The 18,628-nt window shown below is 37.1% G+C and overlaps 1 protein-coding gene across 1 annotated transcript; it reads left to right on the forward strand.

Annotated features, from left to right (window-relative positions):
• The first annotated feature begins 188 nt into the window (after positions 1-188).
• Positions 189-18,070, forward strand: LOC128682748 (uncharacterized). The gene is made up of 21 exons (XM_064437057.1): positions 189-337; positions 420-2,187; positions 2,405-2,612; positions 2,852-2,996; positions 3,158-3,270; positions 3,429-3,517; positions 4,847-4,856; positions 5,325-5,451; positions 5,865-5,962; positions 6,516-6,590; positions 7,487-7,539; positions 7,818-8,005; positions 8,299-8,468; positions 8,837-9,070; positions 9,404-9,636; positions 10,218-10,295; positions 10,443-10,732; positions 11,168-11,315; positions 16,394-16,554; positions 16,872-17,083; positions 17,813-18,070. Exons 2-21 carry the CDS (start codon positions 425-427, stop codon positions 17,903-17,905), a joined length of 4,488 nt encoding a protein of 1,495 aa, XP_064293127.1. The 5' UTR covers positions 189-337; positions 420-424; the 3' UTR covers positions 17,906-18,070.
• Positions 18,071-18,628: the final 558 nt, after the last annotated feature.

Here is an 18,628-nt window from a genome sequence, read left to right on the forward strand (position 1 = left end):
AGTCAGAACGGGAAAAAACGGTCTTTGACCAAAATAGTTTTAATAATATTACATTTTAGAAAACGGTGTTTGACAATTTCCCAAATTTAGGAGTACATTGTAATGTTCTTATATCTGTATGCTACGCAAAAAAACCTTGATGGCAAGCAGAATTGAAAAGTGTGTGTAGGTTTTAAAAAGGAAAATGTCATACTCTATAGTAAGTTTCCCTCTTCCCCCTTGCCCCGGCTTCGGTAAAAGATGGCTGCCGTCTAGCTTTGATTGAGCACGCTTATTGTTGCAGTACGTCCTTGGACTATTCAATTATTCCGTTGATCAATAAATAAAAGATAATAAGGTAACTATTGTCGGTTATATCACAAAATATAGAGTGCGTTTTTTTCAGATTTACACGACTTCAAATGTTTCTAAATTTGCAGATAAAATGCGTCGTAAGAGTGAGCGTACTGCCAGCAAGAAATTGAAACCATCTCCTGAAAAGAAAGTTGAAAAGGTTAAACGTACGAGGTCAAGACGAAGTAGAAAGCAGTCTACATCCTCTGATAATGAATCTGGTGAAGAGACCGTTCCAGAAGTGGTAGAAACTATCATTGAAGGTGATAAGAAACCGCCTCCAACACCAAAAAAGGCTGATAGTCCAGATGAGTCACAGGATCAGGTATGGCAAGTAAAAACAGCAGAAACCTCTGGTGATATGGGTGAGATACAGAAACTCAAAATATGTCTGACGCGACCGCCTTCTACGCCGGAACGAGTCGATCGATCCCCACGAAGCAAACGGAAACATTCCCGCGCTACCAGCTCGAGCGATACGCCCAGTGTTGAGGGCACTGAAGAAAAGAAAAAGAAGCACCGTTCTAAACGGAGCACTCGGGAATCAAAAGATGAAGATGACAAGAAGCTTGAAAGCCAAGATGAGCAAGAAGAAAAGAATAAACCTGAGAACAATACCAGTGAGATAACCCAAAGTAGTGATAAAGTGTCTGAAATTGTTCCAGATGAAGTTCCCATGTCTACAACTAGTGACGATACTAAATCACATGAGAGTAAATCACAGGATAATTCAGAAAAACAAGAAACACCAAAAGTGGAACTTAAAGAAGAACCTGTTCAAACTGACAAAACTAAATCATCCGATGCTGACACAACTGTTGTTTCACCAAGTGATAGTTCAGTCACAGTTTCACACAGTAGTGAAGCCGTTGTTGAGTCTGTTAAGGATGAAACAACAGTTGTTTCATCAAAGGATGAATGCACCAAGCCTGATCTAAATACATCACCCAAAATGGAAAACTCTGAGAACGAGAGATCAAAAAGACAGAGGAGTGTATCAATTGACAAGTCAGAAGTCTTGGAAATCCATGAGGAAGATACTAAAATTGAATCTGACAATGACAGCAGTAAGAAGGAATCTGACAGGAAGGCATCTAGAAGTAAGGTAAGTAAACTTGAAGAGAAGATAGTCAATGTGTCAAAAGAAACAGGGGCTATTAATGAAACTGATGTTGTAGAGAGTTCACGTAGATCAGAAGACAATTTGAAGGAGCAGGAACCAGTCCAAAATAATAGTAGTATAGAAATAATCAAAGAGTTAAACCATTCGGAATCTATACAGTCTAATAAGGAGGAATCTACTCAAAATGGATCATCTGCACCAATTGTAGTCAGTCGCAAACGAAGATGGGGGTCTCGCCCTTCTAAAATAACAACTCAAAAATCCATTACAATTTCTACTGATGTACTAAAAGAAATTATTCCTGATGTGAAGCCAGTTGAATTTGAAGAAGTAATAGAAACAAAAGAGAAAAAGCATAGGCGAGTGGAGGTTGAGAAAGTTCAAAGACCTATTTTGCCTAAAATTGTCATAGATAATACGGAAAATGTTGAACAGCTTAAAAGGGAAAAGGATCTGGAAGATGATGAGAATGAAGGTGGTAAATCAAGAGAGTCCCATTTATCTGTTAACAGGAAGATATCCATAGTTAAGGACAATGATAGTATTATTACTAGACCACCAAGCCCACCCAGAAATCGGCAGTCTTGCATTCTATTCATCACCAATTTAGTGAGGCCTTTTACACTGCCACAGTTGAAGAATCTGTTGCAAAGAACTGGCAGGATTGAAGAAAATGGATTTTGGATAGACAGAATCAAGTCAAAATGTTTTGTAAAATATGTATCTGAAGAGTGAGTATTTATTTATCTATTTTAATTATTTTTTTATTTTATCTTAATTCAACTTCTATACAGTCTCTCTCTTACCTCGCATACCTATTCTCGGTTTTATACCCGGCCGTGACGCCCATAACCCAATTAAAGTTCTGTATACAAGTCTGTCTTAATGTCATAAGACACAAATTCGTAAATTATTTACATGTTATTTGACTAATTGTTGTGGTTGCAGTCAAGCTGTGGAAACCCGACATGCATTACACGGGGTGACATGGCCAGTGTCGAACCCCAAGACTTTACAAGTAGACTTCTCAACTCAAGAGGCTTTTGACAAAGCCAAGTTAAATGAAGACACAGAAAATGCTCAGTCATCTACCATACCAGGAACTGTCGAGGACTGGCTCAGGGAGCAGGACATGAAACGGGAACGAGGAGAATTGGTAAACATATTTATTTATGTAAATTTACCTATTCCACCTATTCAAATTTTGTTTTTAGATGATGTAAACAAAATCTTTATATACTTTTTTTTTTTACTTTCAAGTGATAAAGTCATCCACCTTATAATGTTTAATTACAGTTTTCGTAGCAGTTACCTGCTATATTTACACGTATAATTATTATAAACTAACAATAACAATTTTGCAATGCTCCATAAATTCAAAGAAAAATTTTTCAGGACAAGCCATGGGAACGGAAAGCGGCGATGCGGGAGTGGGATGTCGGCAAGGGAGACAAAGACAAAGATAAGATAAGGCGAGAGGACGACCGACGGCCGCTGGAGAAGAGAAGGCACAGAACTCCTGAGAGAAGTCCTGAACCAGGTGAATATATTTAATGCTTTTAAATAACCTGATAAATGTATGTCATTGGTTGAACATGTATATATAGTGTCCCCAGCCAAGTCACTACAGTGTGCTGTATAGACAAGACTGTATTTAAAATTTACGAGAAGTGATAGGTAATTTTTTTTGTTTATTTGCAGCACGGAAGTTTAAAAAGAAAGAGGAAGAAGCTCCAGCGAAATTGCTAGATGACTTGTTCAGAAAGACAAAAACCACACCATGCATATATTGGCTACCTCTCTCAGCTGAAACGGTAAATGTACTAACATTTTTTATACTTACTATGTACAGCTATTCATTCATTGAACTTTCAACATTCGTTCATTAACTTATGACATTTCGTTATTTATAAAGTTATGTGTACAAAATCATAGTTGTAGTTTTGTATAAAACTACAGTAATTATTTTCAGATAGCAGTAAAAGAAGAGCAAAGGCGACAACATATGGCCGAGCACGAACGCCGCCTGCAGGAGTTGCGTCGCACTCATCGCCGTCACTAGCATGGTCCGTCCCACACACATCATTTACACACACAGAATTTTAGACAAATATTCACAGTATTCCCTCTCCAATACATCTTACACTGACATTTTCAACACAATCATATTAATAACGATCGTATTGACGACATTCTTTTTCAGGTGACAATTGTCCAAAGCGACAGTTTCTTTATGTTATTTCGTTGAAGGAAGTGTTTAGTTATGTATGATTTTTAAATAATTAGGTTAAGGTTGCATTAAAGAGACGATTGCGAATGAGTTTGTAGGTGCTGAAAATGTAAATTTATTTAACCAAATGTTATAGAAAAAGCACGCTTGGAGGAAATCGTATGACTTAATTCGTCGTCGGAGTGTCGGTGTCTTGATGCAATCGGGGACCCTTCCGACGTGGAAACGTTACGGTCGACGCAATATTGACTACGAAACTTTGGAGTTTATCAGCGCGCTTCAACAGCATTAGACCTACAATATAAAGGTCTGTGCTTGCGCAATTTTAAATCTTTCGAGGAAGTTGACAAGAAAATTTACTAATGAAGACATGGAGCCGGTATGAACCGATCCAGGAACATCAATACCGTGGAATTACGAGCATCAAATGAAATCTACCGAGGGAATCGCGTAAACATTGAATAATTCTCATTGGTCAAACTCATTGTAAAGGAGAAATTGGTACATTTATCGAATATTGGAACTTAGCCGTCTTCGTCGGCGATAGACATTTAGCGTGAGAGTATTATGCAGTAGTCAGGTCTATTATGTATTTTGTAATTGAATTTCTATGAGAAAGTGTTTTTGTGAGACGTAATATTTCCATTGATGTTCAATAAACATTTCCCTACCTAATGCTTTGGTTTCATTTATATATAACTTAGTGACGCTATTAAATTAAAATGTAACTATTGTATACAAATTATAACTAGCTTTTGGTCGTGGCTCCGCCCGCGGCAATCGCGACAATCACTCTCCAACTATCTCCACACCAAATATCACTTCAATCTAATGCACTGTTTTGACATGAAAGAAGGATAAACAAACGCACTTTATGTATAATAATAAACTAGAATTTACTTATTTTTGCGAATTTTATGTCATCGAAAGGTTGGATTTGTTCTTATTGTCCAATCGTAATCCACTTGATGGCCCATAACGATTTTATTATTAAATTCCTTCAGATATTGATATCTAGTAATTATAATACATATCAAGGGAATTATCCAAGTAATAATTATCTTTATCAAAAGCAGATAGTTGTTATCAATGGGATAAGATATTTTTCTGATAGGCGTCTTATTGAAATCAGAAGACGGGTGACCGCCGATTCGGTGGTTTTTGAAAATGGTGAGTTTTTTCTAATATTATATTGCTGGATTTTAAGAAGACCTAAACATATGAGGATTAAATAACCGTTCAGATTATTTAGATTCCTAGTAAACAGGAACATCATGCAGTTCAAAAAACACTATCGTGTTCAAACAAATTCACGCTGTGTGGCAATTGGCAAGTTGAAATGCATACGTTCTCATCAATGGGAAAGCCATTACATTTTCGGTTGAGACGCTTTGAAGCCATTTAGAAGATTGGCTGTAATTTTAAGACCGGCCGCCTGTTTGCCAACTCTCTGGGAATGCTGTTGTTGGCATTTCTTATCCCTTAGTCATCTGGTACGATGTCCACGAGAGAACATGAAGTGGTCCTATTCTAGGGCGGGAGCCACCCATACACATGCCGAAGTTGATATAATTACCTAAAGGTGTATTATTTGAATCTATTTAGTACTAGTTTTAAATAGCGTATGTCCCGCTGAAGGTACGAGGTGTGTTGGTGGTAGTGTGCGCGGCGCTGGCCGCTGCGTCTGCGCAAGACCCCTTCACACTGGAAGAGTTTGTTGGCGGAGTCTTCGCTCAGTCTGGATTCAATGGAGTCTGGATTTCTGGTCAGTCACAAATTCAAATCATGATTTTCGATTAATAAACTGTAATCCATATTAATATTACAAATGCGAAAGTCTGTTCTGTCCGATAAAATTTGGTGCAGACTGTTGCATTGACGTAGTACGTTGTAGCTCCGTTGTCCGTTGTTTTCTATAGGGTTTGTTTGCATGCGATGTCGTACGTCAAAACTTCATACAGTACAATGGGAAAACGCTCTCAGTCGTATTCCTCTTGGCAATTCCCAAAATTTATTAAAAGATTAAAGTGGAAACATTTATTCACTTTACCCCTAGAGCAAAAATGTTATGTGAAAGTTTATATAACAAACGAGTAGGAAGTAGGATAGGTCTTCAATCAAATTCTTTTTCTAAAAAAATTTCTTAGTCATAATGAATATGAATGTATACTTCTATAGACACTGAATTCACATACACCATCCCTGGTGAGCCGGGTATCCATGTCTTCAATGTGGAGGAACTGGAGAGCACAATACTCGTCTCAGGAGAACTAATGGTAAGCTATCTTAACTTTCTAGCATTATCAATATTTGTAGTCTGTTTTTATACGTTACTGGAAGTTTCAAATCACGATCACGATTAAATAATAGTGATCGTGATTTAGCACTCGCAACTGTTCATTAAAAAGGAGGAAAATTATATTGTTGCTCTTATACCTACGTAACCACTGTATAAGTACATAGAAAACTTCCAGTAACCTATTTTTACGATTAAATAATCGTGATCGTGATTTAGCACTCGCAACTGTTACAAACAGAAAAAAAGACAATTTAAAAGCTTTAGATTATCTTTTGTTCTATAATTTTAAAGCTTTTAGATTGTCTTTTGTTCTGTTTGTAATCAAATTTTACAAGTGAAATTTCAACTATTTCCGCTTGCCCTAGTTACTTCCATTTTCCAGGTCGCTTCAGTTTCCATGAAAATACAATAAGATCGCCTCCCAGCGAGAGCCCCTAAACGGTTTAGCACACCATAGCCTACAAAAAATGCATTAAAATAATACTTTATATACTTAGTACATTTTGTTTTAATCATATTTATTGTTACAGGCTCAATTGAACACCAACAACCCAATCTTGTCTGCAGATAGACAGTTTATCTTGGCTCCTAGTGAAGTGCAATCAGTAAGTTTATACTGTGTAAATTATACCTACTGTAAAATAAAAATAACCATATGTACTTTCATAATAGGTCGATAGGTTAGTTAGCGTTCTATGCAACGTAGGTAAAATAGACTAGGCGCAGGCACATTGAAGCAATAAATATTAATATTTTTATTTCGATGCATCACCCATCACTATTGGTTTGCTGGTAGAAAAAGCCTTTCATATGTTTTTGTTATTAAGTTAAATATAATAACAACTATTATACATTTGAAATTATTTTTAATATTATTCTGACATGTAACCTTGAAATTAATAGCTAATCATTATAAAGACATTTTGTCTCCTTTATCGCACCTATGCTCGGATTATCGCAGTTGTAATAAATAGATATTAATATTTAGGTAAATGATAAAATAACACGAGCCGTACATTCCTCAAGCGTTAAATTATTGTCAATCACTATATAAGTACATGTTATGTAGATTCGTTATACCTACATTTGTTGTGTTGTGCATTTTCTTTCTAACTTCGCATTTTATATACTGACGGCGTCACTGCGCCGCGAAGCCTTAAAATTTTGATTCACTTTCACTGCGATTATATCTTACCGTCTGCCTGACGTGAACCCTCTGTGGGAATACTATTGTTGCCTATCAGGTGCCAGGACTATGGAGTGAATCTATGGTACCTATACACGTCAAATTTTGGACAAGTGGAAAGGACTTTAACCGTCAGAATATACTTTATATCTATGGAATAAGGGTTTTGCTAATACCATTCGCTTCGGCTCTACATTATTTGCGCTGCTGGTATTTCGGGACCGTACAGATGATCTCGGGATAGTCACGAAATTTTGGTTTCAAATGAGAAATACGATAAAAATAATATTTCTTACTTGATGTTTTATTTTTCAGGTATACCGCTACTCCACAACGGGTCGGTATGCACTCTACGGGATTGAGAATGAGTAAGACTTCTTTTTTCATTATTTCTTAATACTAGAAAATTGTCGAAAAAACTCTGTTTCTGAATTTTCCAGAAAAAAAAATTTCTGCGTCTGTTATCCGAAATTTTGTCTTAAACGTTTGGGGCTAACTCAATATGTGTGATTTGTCCATATATATTTATTGATTTATTTTATAAAATATATATTATAGTTAGCTTTTTTAGAACCACGAATGAGTTGGGCTTAACGCAACTCAATTTGTGTTATTTGTCTCTCTGTATTTATATTTTATTTTATAGCACCACAACCCTCATAGCCGACCACCAAAGGCTGCAGCTGTGTATCTTCGGCGGAGGTCATTCACTCGCCTATGTGCTGGACAACAATGTCTACTATCTACCTGAGAATTCGGTGAATCCCATACAGCTGACTGATGACGGTGTTGAGGGTATCATTTACAATGGACACACCGACTGGGTCTATGAAGGTACACAATATTAGAAATATTAATTTATTAAAAATGTTTATGCACAAAAAAGGCGACCTTCATAAGTTTAATTTGTAGTTTGTATATTCGTTGACAGATTTCATTAAGAGTCGATTAACGAAAGTCACTCAACCGAGAAAAGGCTCAGATAAGAGAGAGTAAGAATTTTTTCGAAACGAGAGAAAGACTCAAGTCTTTCTCTCTCAAGTTTCAGCCGTCTCAGCCGTTTGAGCGTGAAGAAATAACAAACATACCTACTCACAAACTTTCGCATTTACAATATAACATTACAGAGGATGTGATGTACACGGGGCAGGCGACGTGGTTCTCCACCGGCGGATCTTACCTTGCGTTCGCGAGCTTCGACGACACGCTGGTGGAGAGCTACTCGTACTATTACTACGTCGACAAGACTGACCCTGATGACCCGTACCCTGAGCTGTTTGACCTTAAGTATCCTAAGGTAATAATAAAGTTTTAGAGCGAAACTCATAAATATACTATATAAAATATCTAAACGTGACACGTGGAACGATTGGAGTGATCACAATGAAAAGAATTTTATTTATGCCAAGCTATTTTCGAAAATAGTAAATAGAGAAGTGGGTTTACAGTTTGCAAGAAATTTTAAATTAAAACCTCTAACGGGGTAGACAGAGCCAAAAGTTTCGATTAAATTTATATACCCTGAAAATTTAATTGTAAAGTGTTATTCAGTCTGGGCGCGACTCTACCTTCAGTGTATCTATTACAAATATTTTGATACATTTTTTTTGTTCATCTATTAAACATTTTCCCTTTCTTACAAAAGTTTAATATTTTCTCATTCAGGTCGGCCGTACAAACCCAACAGTGACCTTACGTCTAGTGAATCTAACCGCTCTAGTGGAAGAAACCAACAGCGACTTCATAACCATGGCGCCTCCAGAGGTCGTCACAGACGACCATATTCTGGGCGGCGTGCGGTGGATCAGCGATACTGAAGTTGCGATCCATTGGCTCAATAGGAGGCAAAATTATACCGTACTTCAAATTTGTAATGTCAACGACTTGAATAACTGCGAGGTGAGAACTGTTCCGTCTGGAAACATTAGTCTACTTTACCGTTTGGTCTACATTCCAAAAATATTAAATACTAGCTACACTCCGAGGCTTCGCTCCCGTGGGAATTTCGGGATAAAAGGTACCTAATGTAATTCTCAGGAAATTTAACAATGTGAAAAAAATACCGCTTTCTCGCTTTTTTACGTAAATTAACTACTATTGAAGATAACAGCAACAAACTTTACTGTAAAATATAGTTTTGTCTTTTCAGTTAAGACTATACATAGATACCCATTACAAAAAAATAAGTTATTTATATACGAGGCCACTTTCTGAAATCATAATAATTTATAGGAGGAACATCGCTCTCAACCAAATGGTTGGGTGCCCATCGCGTTACCTCAATTTAGTAGCGATGGTTCGTTCTACGTGTCCACCCGGTGGTCTTTACCCCAAGCTGATGAGAGGATCTGGCAACACCTGTATCTGACTGTGAGGATCAATGGACAGATGGAATCCAGTTCTATCACGCCGGGTGCGTCCACTGTCAATAACTACGTAGGAATGAACGAGAATGGACCTTACTTGTAAGTATGATCTATGATCAAAACATCCTCAAAGGCCATTACCAGTTCAGTTATCTTCAATCAATCCTTCTATATCTAATCGATGCTCTTCAGGTTCAGGCTGATGAGAGGATATGGCAACATCTTTATTGAGCTATTAAGATCAATGGCAGAGTCCAGCTCCATTCGCGTTTATGAGTAGGATTGTATACTCTTGTTTTATACTCCCATTGACATAACATAGCCAAGAGAAGAGTTCGTGGGAAACCCATGACCATGCCTGGCTTGCCGTACACTATCGGCGATGTTTCCTGAAAAATCTGATTAAGATTGATAGCCATCAAGACTATAGGGGCAGCTCAGGTTCCTCACACGGGTAGAGCCCAGTCAAGTGGTTTATCTGCGGAAATAAGTATTTATGGAATGCTGAATGTAGACTTCATTATATGTTTTCAGTCCAGGTCATTTATATGTTCATCAGGCAATATCAATGCCTTCCTCCGACAATGCGACTTTCTGTATTTTAACGATGTAGCAACCCATCTAAGTGTATATATATATATATTACAAAATATGGTTTTATTCTAAAAAATATATTACAGCTTCTACACACGGACCTTACCTGGGCAGCAATGGCGCTCGCAAGTCCAGATATTATTTCATTACAGTTTCAAACTATTGTGTTTGTTTTAAGGACTGGCCAGCACCCCAGCAGTTGGGACATTGAAATGACTGATGATGACATTTGAAATAGTGAATTGGCTGTTCCAAAGATACCCTCCAGAACGATCGGTCTACTTTCCCGTTTGATCTATTTTGAACTTTAGTATTCTCAATCAAATTCTTCAAAATATTTCATCAAAAAAACTGATATTCCAGAGCCGGACAGTGCTCTACACCTGGAACAACAACACAGTGGTCCGGGAGCGGCTCCAGGGCAAGTCGCGTCCAGTCAGCGAGATCTTCACCGTGCCCCTGGAGAGCGGCATTCCAGCCCCGGTCAGGCTCCACTTCCCCCCGGGAATAGACCTAACTGACACCAACACTACGTACCCGATGGTGTACTATGTGTATTCAGGACCTAATACTAACACGGTCTTTGATACTTTCACTGTTGGTGAGTTCATGTATATTACTTTAAATAACCTATATATAAATATAATAAAACTGTATAGGAGATATTAAAGATAAATAAATATAAGTCTTTATGAGACTAATAGTCAAAACATTTTAAAAAAATAGTTTTGCTGTCTTTGTGTTAGTTCGCGCATCACGCAAAAACGACATGATGGAATTTGATGCCGTTTTCACAGGTGTATATAGGACGGTCTAACTTAAAATCTTTCATCACGACATCATGACAAAAATAAGTTATGAGCGGACGCATGTAATAAACTAGGGCTGCCGGCAAATGCTAGTTTTTTTCATTAAAACAAAATAATGCACCAGTGGTACAATTACCCGAATAATACGGCAACACACTGATTAGATACGATGATAAACACATTACTTTTTTTGGCGTTCCTATTGTTACAACACCAGTTTCTCCCAGGCTACCACTCGTACCTGGCCACGAGCCGCAACGTGATCTACATGGTGGCGGACGGGCGCGGCGCCGGCCTCAACGGACAGGATATCCTGTATTCCCTCAACAATGCTCTAGGCACCGTGGAGGTCGAGGACCACCTGGTCATTTTGAGGTTAGTTCGGTTTTATTGGGCTAGCGGGTACTTGCAATGCAAAGATATATTTGTAATTTGACGTCTATGGAGAAAATCGGCAACGCGCACGTGAACACTTCCCATCAGGTAGGCGGCATGTCAGTCCCTGTTTATGTTGTTATGTTGTGTTCCGTCGTCGTCATCTAACGATGACGAGTATTAACGACTGTTTTTTTTAATATACCAGAGCTACTCGTAGATGCTCTACAGTTTTTGGTCAATTATTTCACTATTCATATGAGATACTTTTTTGCAACCTGGTTATGCTAATAATACATAAGCATCAAAATCAAAATAATATTATAATCAAAGTAATATTATATACCCTTATTCGCCAATCCACAATGGCCTGCGTGGTACACTTTTTCCATCCATAAGGTAGGCCTGTGCCCCAGCAGTGGGGACGTTTAAATGGCTGTTGATGATGATATACCCTATTGGAGAGTGTATGAAATACTCCTACAGCATTACAAAATTTTATTATGATTCATTTGTGCACAAGTGTTTTCATTGCTACATTGTACTTTAACATTTAAGTACTAACCATATATGTTAATTAACTATCTTGTTGTTGACCTGGATCTGTATTTGAAAATATTTCCGAAATAATTAGCCATATTTTATGTGGCATGTGTTTTAGACAGAATTTCGTGAAAACTGAAGATTACGTAAATATATGGTGAAGTTCTTGTTTAAATAATAACATAAGTACTTACGTATTATTTATATTACATTCGAGGACCGCATCTAAACGTAAAATATATATTATTCCACGATTTATATGGTTTTCGGTAATTGTTATGTGTTTTATCAAGATTAGACGCATTACACTCGGTCAAATTATAGTTTTATGGTTGTTCTGTCGAACCGAATTTAAAGTTCATACCATTTTTAGTGTTTATAATTTCTGAATATGTCATGTGGAAACATTCTATTGTTTTAATTTATCCTAAATCTGAATAAAACCTTCGTCTTATACCCATTTTTAGAATGGTCGACTGTTATTTCTTCCTTTCCTTTAGCCGTTGAGCGTCGGAGCACAGGGTTCGCTTTCTTATTTTTGCGTCTCCACTTCGCGCACTTCACGGACGTCGGAATCCCTAGTTGTCAGACCATTAGCACACAAATCATACATAATTTAATCTTACGGTAACTAGACGTTATTTTCTTGAAACTTTCACTCACTCCTATTGGTGATGTTTATCCATTGAAGAAGAGAAGACCATAATTCATTGCAGACAAGTGCTAGACCGTTACCCGGTGATCGACCGGTCGCGTGTGGGTATCTGGGGCCACAGCTACGGCGGGTATGCAACCCTGCTGACCCTCATCAAAGACCAGCAGCATGAGTTCAGGTGCGGCATCGCCATAGCCCTGGTTACCTGGTTACTGGCTTTATTACAGTGAGTTTTTATTCATTAAATATAAATTACATATCTGTATATTAATAGGACTTGCCATGAACCTTTTTTATTTGGTGTAGCGGGCGTTTCAACACCTTTGCAGTCGCCGTGGTCGTAGTCAGACTATACGTTAGTAGTTATGTGTTCAAGAGGCAAACGTTTAAAAACAGTAATAAATATATAGTTTAGATCTAAAGTTGATTGCGATATGCTATAGAAATTATGATAGCATTGCTCATAAAATGAGCAATTTCTTACATTAATTCGAAATATCGTATCAAAGAAACATATTACGATCAACTAAAGATCTATCCTGCCTGACTGATCCCACTAACATTATAAATTCAAAAATAATTATGTTCATTACTTGTTACTTCTTCAGGCTTTATATACTTATTGAGTATTTTTCACACAGCTAGTTCTCCATAATTAAAGCTTCGTGTGTTGCAAATAAAATTATCTCAACTTGAACAGCGTATAGTTGAATATATATTCTATGTCTCAAATTCTTATAGTCGCTAAATTCGTTTATATGTACACCTAGCAATCTATATAATTTTTCCTGTAATTACATATTTATATTCAATTTAGATACCATGTACACGGAAAGGTACATGGGCCTGCCGACGGCGGAAGACAACCTGAACGGGTACATAGCAGGAGACATCACGCTGATGGCGAAACTGCTACAAGGCCACGACTTCTTCGTCATACACGGCAACGCTGACGACAATGTTCACTATCAGAACGCTGCTAAACTGTTGAAGGCTTTGCAGGAACTGGATATACCCTTTGAGCAAATGGTAAGGTCATTTTTAAACGGTGCATTTTAACGATCTACCTATTGTCGTTGGAGAGATTAGAGCTCTCTGACTCGTGCGTGAGCGTGATTTTTTTCTCTGAGGGTGCCCTAAAAATGATGCCTCGTCAATGGTCGTAACACGCTCGTTTCTTTTTTAGATTCTTACGGTTCGATTTCCGTTGCAGATATTTGTTCTAGGTTTACAAATTTTATGATTGACCTATCTTTTTTAATCATGATGATTTCCGAATTTATTTATTATATAATACCCAAAATAAAAAAAATTAAAAGATAATTTGATAAATAGTGTAGTGTAATACCTTTCCGTTGAGTAATTTTATTTCTGGGTTGGATCGTCCCGAAATCTGAATACTATGTTAATTAACCTTTAAATTTTGAAGATTCTGCTTTGATTTTATGAATGGTAGCCTGACCTGACGATAGCTTTGTTTGGGAATGATGTTGTTCCCTATCAACTGTCAGGGCTTTTTATTACTAATGTATTATTAACATTACTGGTACGTATTGAAATCTTTGCACTGGGGATTCTCTCCCTCATCTAAGCGTTTTCCCGGTTGCTTCAGCCGTTGAGCGTCGGGGCCCAGGGTCCGCTTTCCTACTTTATCGTCTCCATTTCGCACGGTCGTCGACACCCCTAGTTGTCAGAGCGTTGGGAAGTTATTGACAATATATGTATATTGGCCAATATACATATTATTTATCAGTTGTATATATATTACTAGCTTTTGCCCCCGTGCTTTTCTCTGACTTTCACCCCCCATTATAGTAATGTGGGGGAAAACGAAGCCTATATTTAAACGGAGGTCTTTAACTACATGCATATCAAATTTCATCAAAACCTGTCCAGTGGCTTTGCTTTTAAAGCGGAACAAATAGACAGAGAGATAGGCTTTTTCATGAGGCATATGAGCCTTCATGTTCTCATCGGAAATATATAATTTAATTATTTTTACTATGCACTCTCGTAAAAGCACTTTATAGCACATATCTGCAGCATTTACCTTGAAGCATAATAATAATACTTATTCATTCCAACTTCGTTATTTATGTTGTATCATAAACATAAATGTGCTTTTAGGCAGTATAACATTTATTTTATTGAGATTACATGCGTATAAACTTCATTTATTCGACGGCACATCAAAAGTGTGAGATATATTTATTCTACGCATTAAAAGTTTGTGTTGCAATTTGCTTATTCGTGAAACCCAAAAAATGTTTTCTCCACAATTCGTCTCATTTTGTTTTTTGTTTTTATATAAATAATCATCATATCGAGTGTGTAAACACTGGTGTCAGATTATATTCAAGTTGCCTAAAGGCATCTGACACTTTTACGATTGTTTACCGCCATCTAGTGGCAGGTGGCCCCATAAAAATTAGTGAACTACACTATCCACCAGTGTACAGGTTTCCTCACGATGTTTTCCTTCACCGGAAGCAAGTGGTGGTCTACAGCCTCGGCAGCTGATAGGTGACAATAGCATTCTCAGTAGGGTTTACTTCGGGCAGGCGGTCGTAAAATCACAGTTGAATCTTTAAAATTTTAAGGTTATTTTTACCACGGACTTCGCGCCATCAAAGTCTCGAAAGCAACCTGGAAAATGCGTAGCTAGATGAGAGAGAGATACAATATGGTAGTCAAATACTAATCATTTTATTAGATGTTGCAGTTTAAATAATATTGAATGTTGTTTCAGTCGTATCCGGACGAGGCGCACAGCTTGAGTGGCGTAAACATGCACAGATACAATGCAATGAACCGATACTGGGAGAAATGTCTAAATATATAGATTACGAAGAATTTTGTCATCTTCACCTGTAAATACATTAATTGACTAATGCATGTATCGAATAGAAAGAAAAAAATATATAATTTATTCAGCGAACACATAAAATCAAAACATTAACACTTAAAAGTACAATACAAAAGAGTATCGAGGATAATAGAAGACCCAAAGGTTCTACGTACAACTACAATACAACAGACAACATTGCGTGATTTTTTTTTGTCCCTTCTTGTACTTATAATGATCTATGTATTGAATTCGGTATTTCATAGACTGGTGTAAAGTATGTTTCTACAAATTGTGCAATATTATTTTTCTTTTTTTATAATTTTGCCATTATTTTTTTTATTTTTTAGAACTCTGTTCTTAATATTCATAATGTATATTAATTATTTTTTGTAATAAAATAGATACATAAATAAGTATTGCATTTAATTCACACACAGTTTTAGAAAGGTAAGTAAAATATGATAATGAGTTTACCTAGTGTCAGTAATAATTAAATTTAAAATTACCCTATTGATACCAGTTTCGGTCAATTTGAAATGACAACAACTTAGATGTGATATTACAATACCAAATCTCAAGGTCAAGATCGGCAAAAAATAAAGAGTATATATACGGATTTACAGCGAACTACATAGACTGACTAGGTACTGAAAGTACTAGCTGAGTATCTTCAGGATCATGGGCTTACGTAGTCGTAGGAACTGAAGTTAAAATCTTATATGCAACATGAGGTCGTATACCAATCTTGAATCATGTAAGTAGTAGCTTTAATAGACCACCACTTGCTTCGGAAGGAAAACATCGTTAGGAAACCCGCATTCTAGTAATGATTTATCAGCTTAGTACCCGCCTCCTCGTTTGCCGTCCTGTACCATAAGGTAATGTGTGAAATGAAGAAGGTCGTGGCGAAAATTATATTAATACTGCTCAGGAGTTGTGTGTTACATTCCACTTAATGGCCTCAGCGACATGGCTGGATGGACCATAAGTGACGAATCGTAGTGAAATTATTTTCGTTTTTATGTTAAACAGGCAAGTGCTAGACCGTTACCCGGTCATCGACCGGTCGCGCGTGGGTATCTGGGGCCACAGCTACGGCGGGTATGCAACCCTGCTGACCCTCATCAAAGATGAGGATCATCTGTTCCGGTGCGGCATTGCCAGTGCGCTGGTCACCTCATGGCTATACTACAGTAAGAAAAAGTGACATTTTAATAACCTGAAATATATTTTTAGTTCAACAATTTGAAAGTGTAAATTATAATTGATACGTTCTTAAACGCCAAATAAAGTTATGTGCAAATTGCGGAAAAAAGATAGAGCGAGAGGTTGTGAGTGAAGAGAAAGAAATAACGCAAAACCGTCCTTACTCGCGTTTTGCACTGATCACGCGTGATTCGCATACGAGTCTATTTGGCGCTTTAGATAGTTGTTTTTGAAGAATCCCGACGAAATATGAAACCACTGCGTATTCTGTGATATATACTATCTTAGTCAATCAAATCATCAGACACGATGTACACGGAGCGCTACATGGGCCTGCCCACTTGGGAAGACAACCTGAGCGGCTACAATGCTAGTGACGTCACAGTACTGGCGGATAAACTGCGAGGCCACGACTTCTTCGTGATGCACGGCAACGCTGACGACAACGTCCATTACCAGAACGCTGCGAAGCTTTTCACAGCGCTGCAGCAGTTGGACATTCCTTTTGAGCAGATGGTAAATTCATGTTTATTTAAATCGCACATGGATAAATGAGTAACTCTTAATTGTTATGACAATTCTTATTTAAAATTCTGACCTGAAATTAAATAGGAAACGACATTCTTGCTATCTCTGTTTGGTCTAATGGTCGACTGGCGTTTAGTCCACCTTTAGTACTTTTTTTTCATTTTGTGCAATAAAGTTATTTAAATAAATATAAATATCCTTACAGGTCTTAAGACACCAAAAATATATTTATATCTATTTAATTGTGGTACGGTAAGGTTGTGTGCCTCAATCTCGTACAACGCTAGATAGATTCCGATGTTCCACCATAATCATAGTTATTGATTAGTCATTGTCATAAAGGACAGAGCTTAGTCTTAGTCCATACACTGCGACGTATATGAGTCAAATTGAGCTGAGATTCGACTAAGCGTTATGGCTCTTATTGTAACCGTCGGGAGGATGACGAAAATATAGGCACATACGACACATAACTTATGTTATTTCTCCAATCTCACTTAAATTTCCTTCATTGAGATGTGGCTTGAAGCGAACACACATGTGCAAACGTGTACAGTCAACAGCACATCAAGTTACACTGCATGAAACTCTATGGAAAACAGCGGCGAGTTTGCAAATTTGGGTAGGTTGATATGCTGTTGTTGCTACTGCTACAGCTGTTGTGGCTGTGACTGTGCTATATGTTCGTATATATGTTTAAATGATGTTTGTTTGCAGTCGTATCCTGACGAAGCCCACGGCCTGGCTGGAGTGCCGATGCACCGGTACAATGCCATGAACCGTTACTGGGAGAAGTGCTTGAACATATAAACAGGGTCAATGAAGTTAGTACTTGTTTATTTAGTTAGTTTGTTCGTTCACCTACGTATGTGTTTTTCTGTCCACCGAACGAAGTGTAAGATTCTATCTAAGTATTGTTTACATTTGAAATATATTTTGTATAACAATATTTTTTAATAAAACACATTTAATATATGTCGATATTTTTCAAAATCCTTATTGCTTTAACTTTGTATGTTTTATCTTTAGTAACATCTACTTATATTGTACTGGTATATGCGAATCTTTGTATATATATGATTGTGTGAGAATGTTTATTTATCGATCAAGCTAATTCTACTGGACGGATTTCATGGAATTTGATACATGAGTAGAAAATCATCTTAGCACATAGGGTACTTTTTATTCCGAAATTTCTTTGGGAACGAAGCTCCGGGACACAACTAGTTATACAAATTTACATTATGAAATGAGAAGGTCACTGGTCAATCTACTTTGACAAGTATAAGTTTAATACTAAAATCATGACCTCTTTTACACACTGTTACGATAAAATGTAGATAAACAACAAGGAAACTGGTTCAAAAATATAAGTATATCATAATACGAAGGAATCCGGATGTATTTAGTCCATTTGGACACATATTTCATAGGTCAAAAAAACCAGTGCAAAAAATGTCTCACAGGTTTCGAATGTTCATTTAAACATGTAACATATGTATCTAGCATTATACATGTTAATAATAGGCTTCT

Source organism: Plodia interpunctella, chromosome 1 (assembly GCF_027563975.2).
Source record: "Plodia interpunctella isolate USDA-ARS_2022_Savannah chromosome 1, ilPloInte3.2, whole genome shotgun sequence".
Classification (NCBI taxonomy): Eukaryota; Metazoa; Arthropoda; class Insecta; order Lepidoptera; family Pyralidae; genus Plodia; species Plodia interpunctella.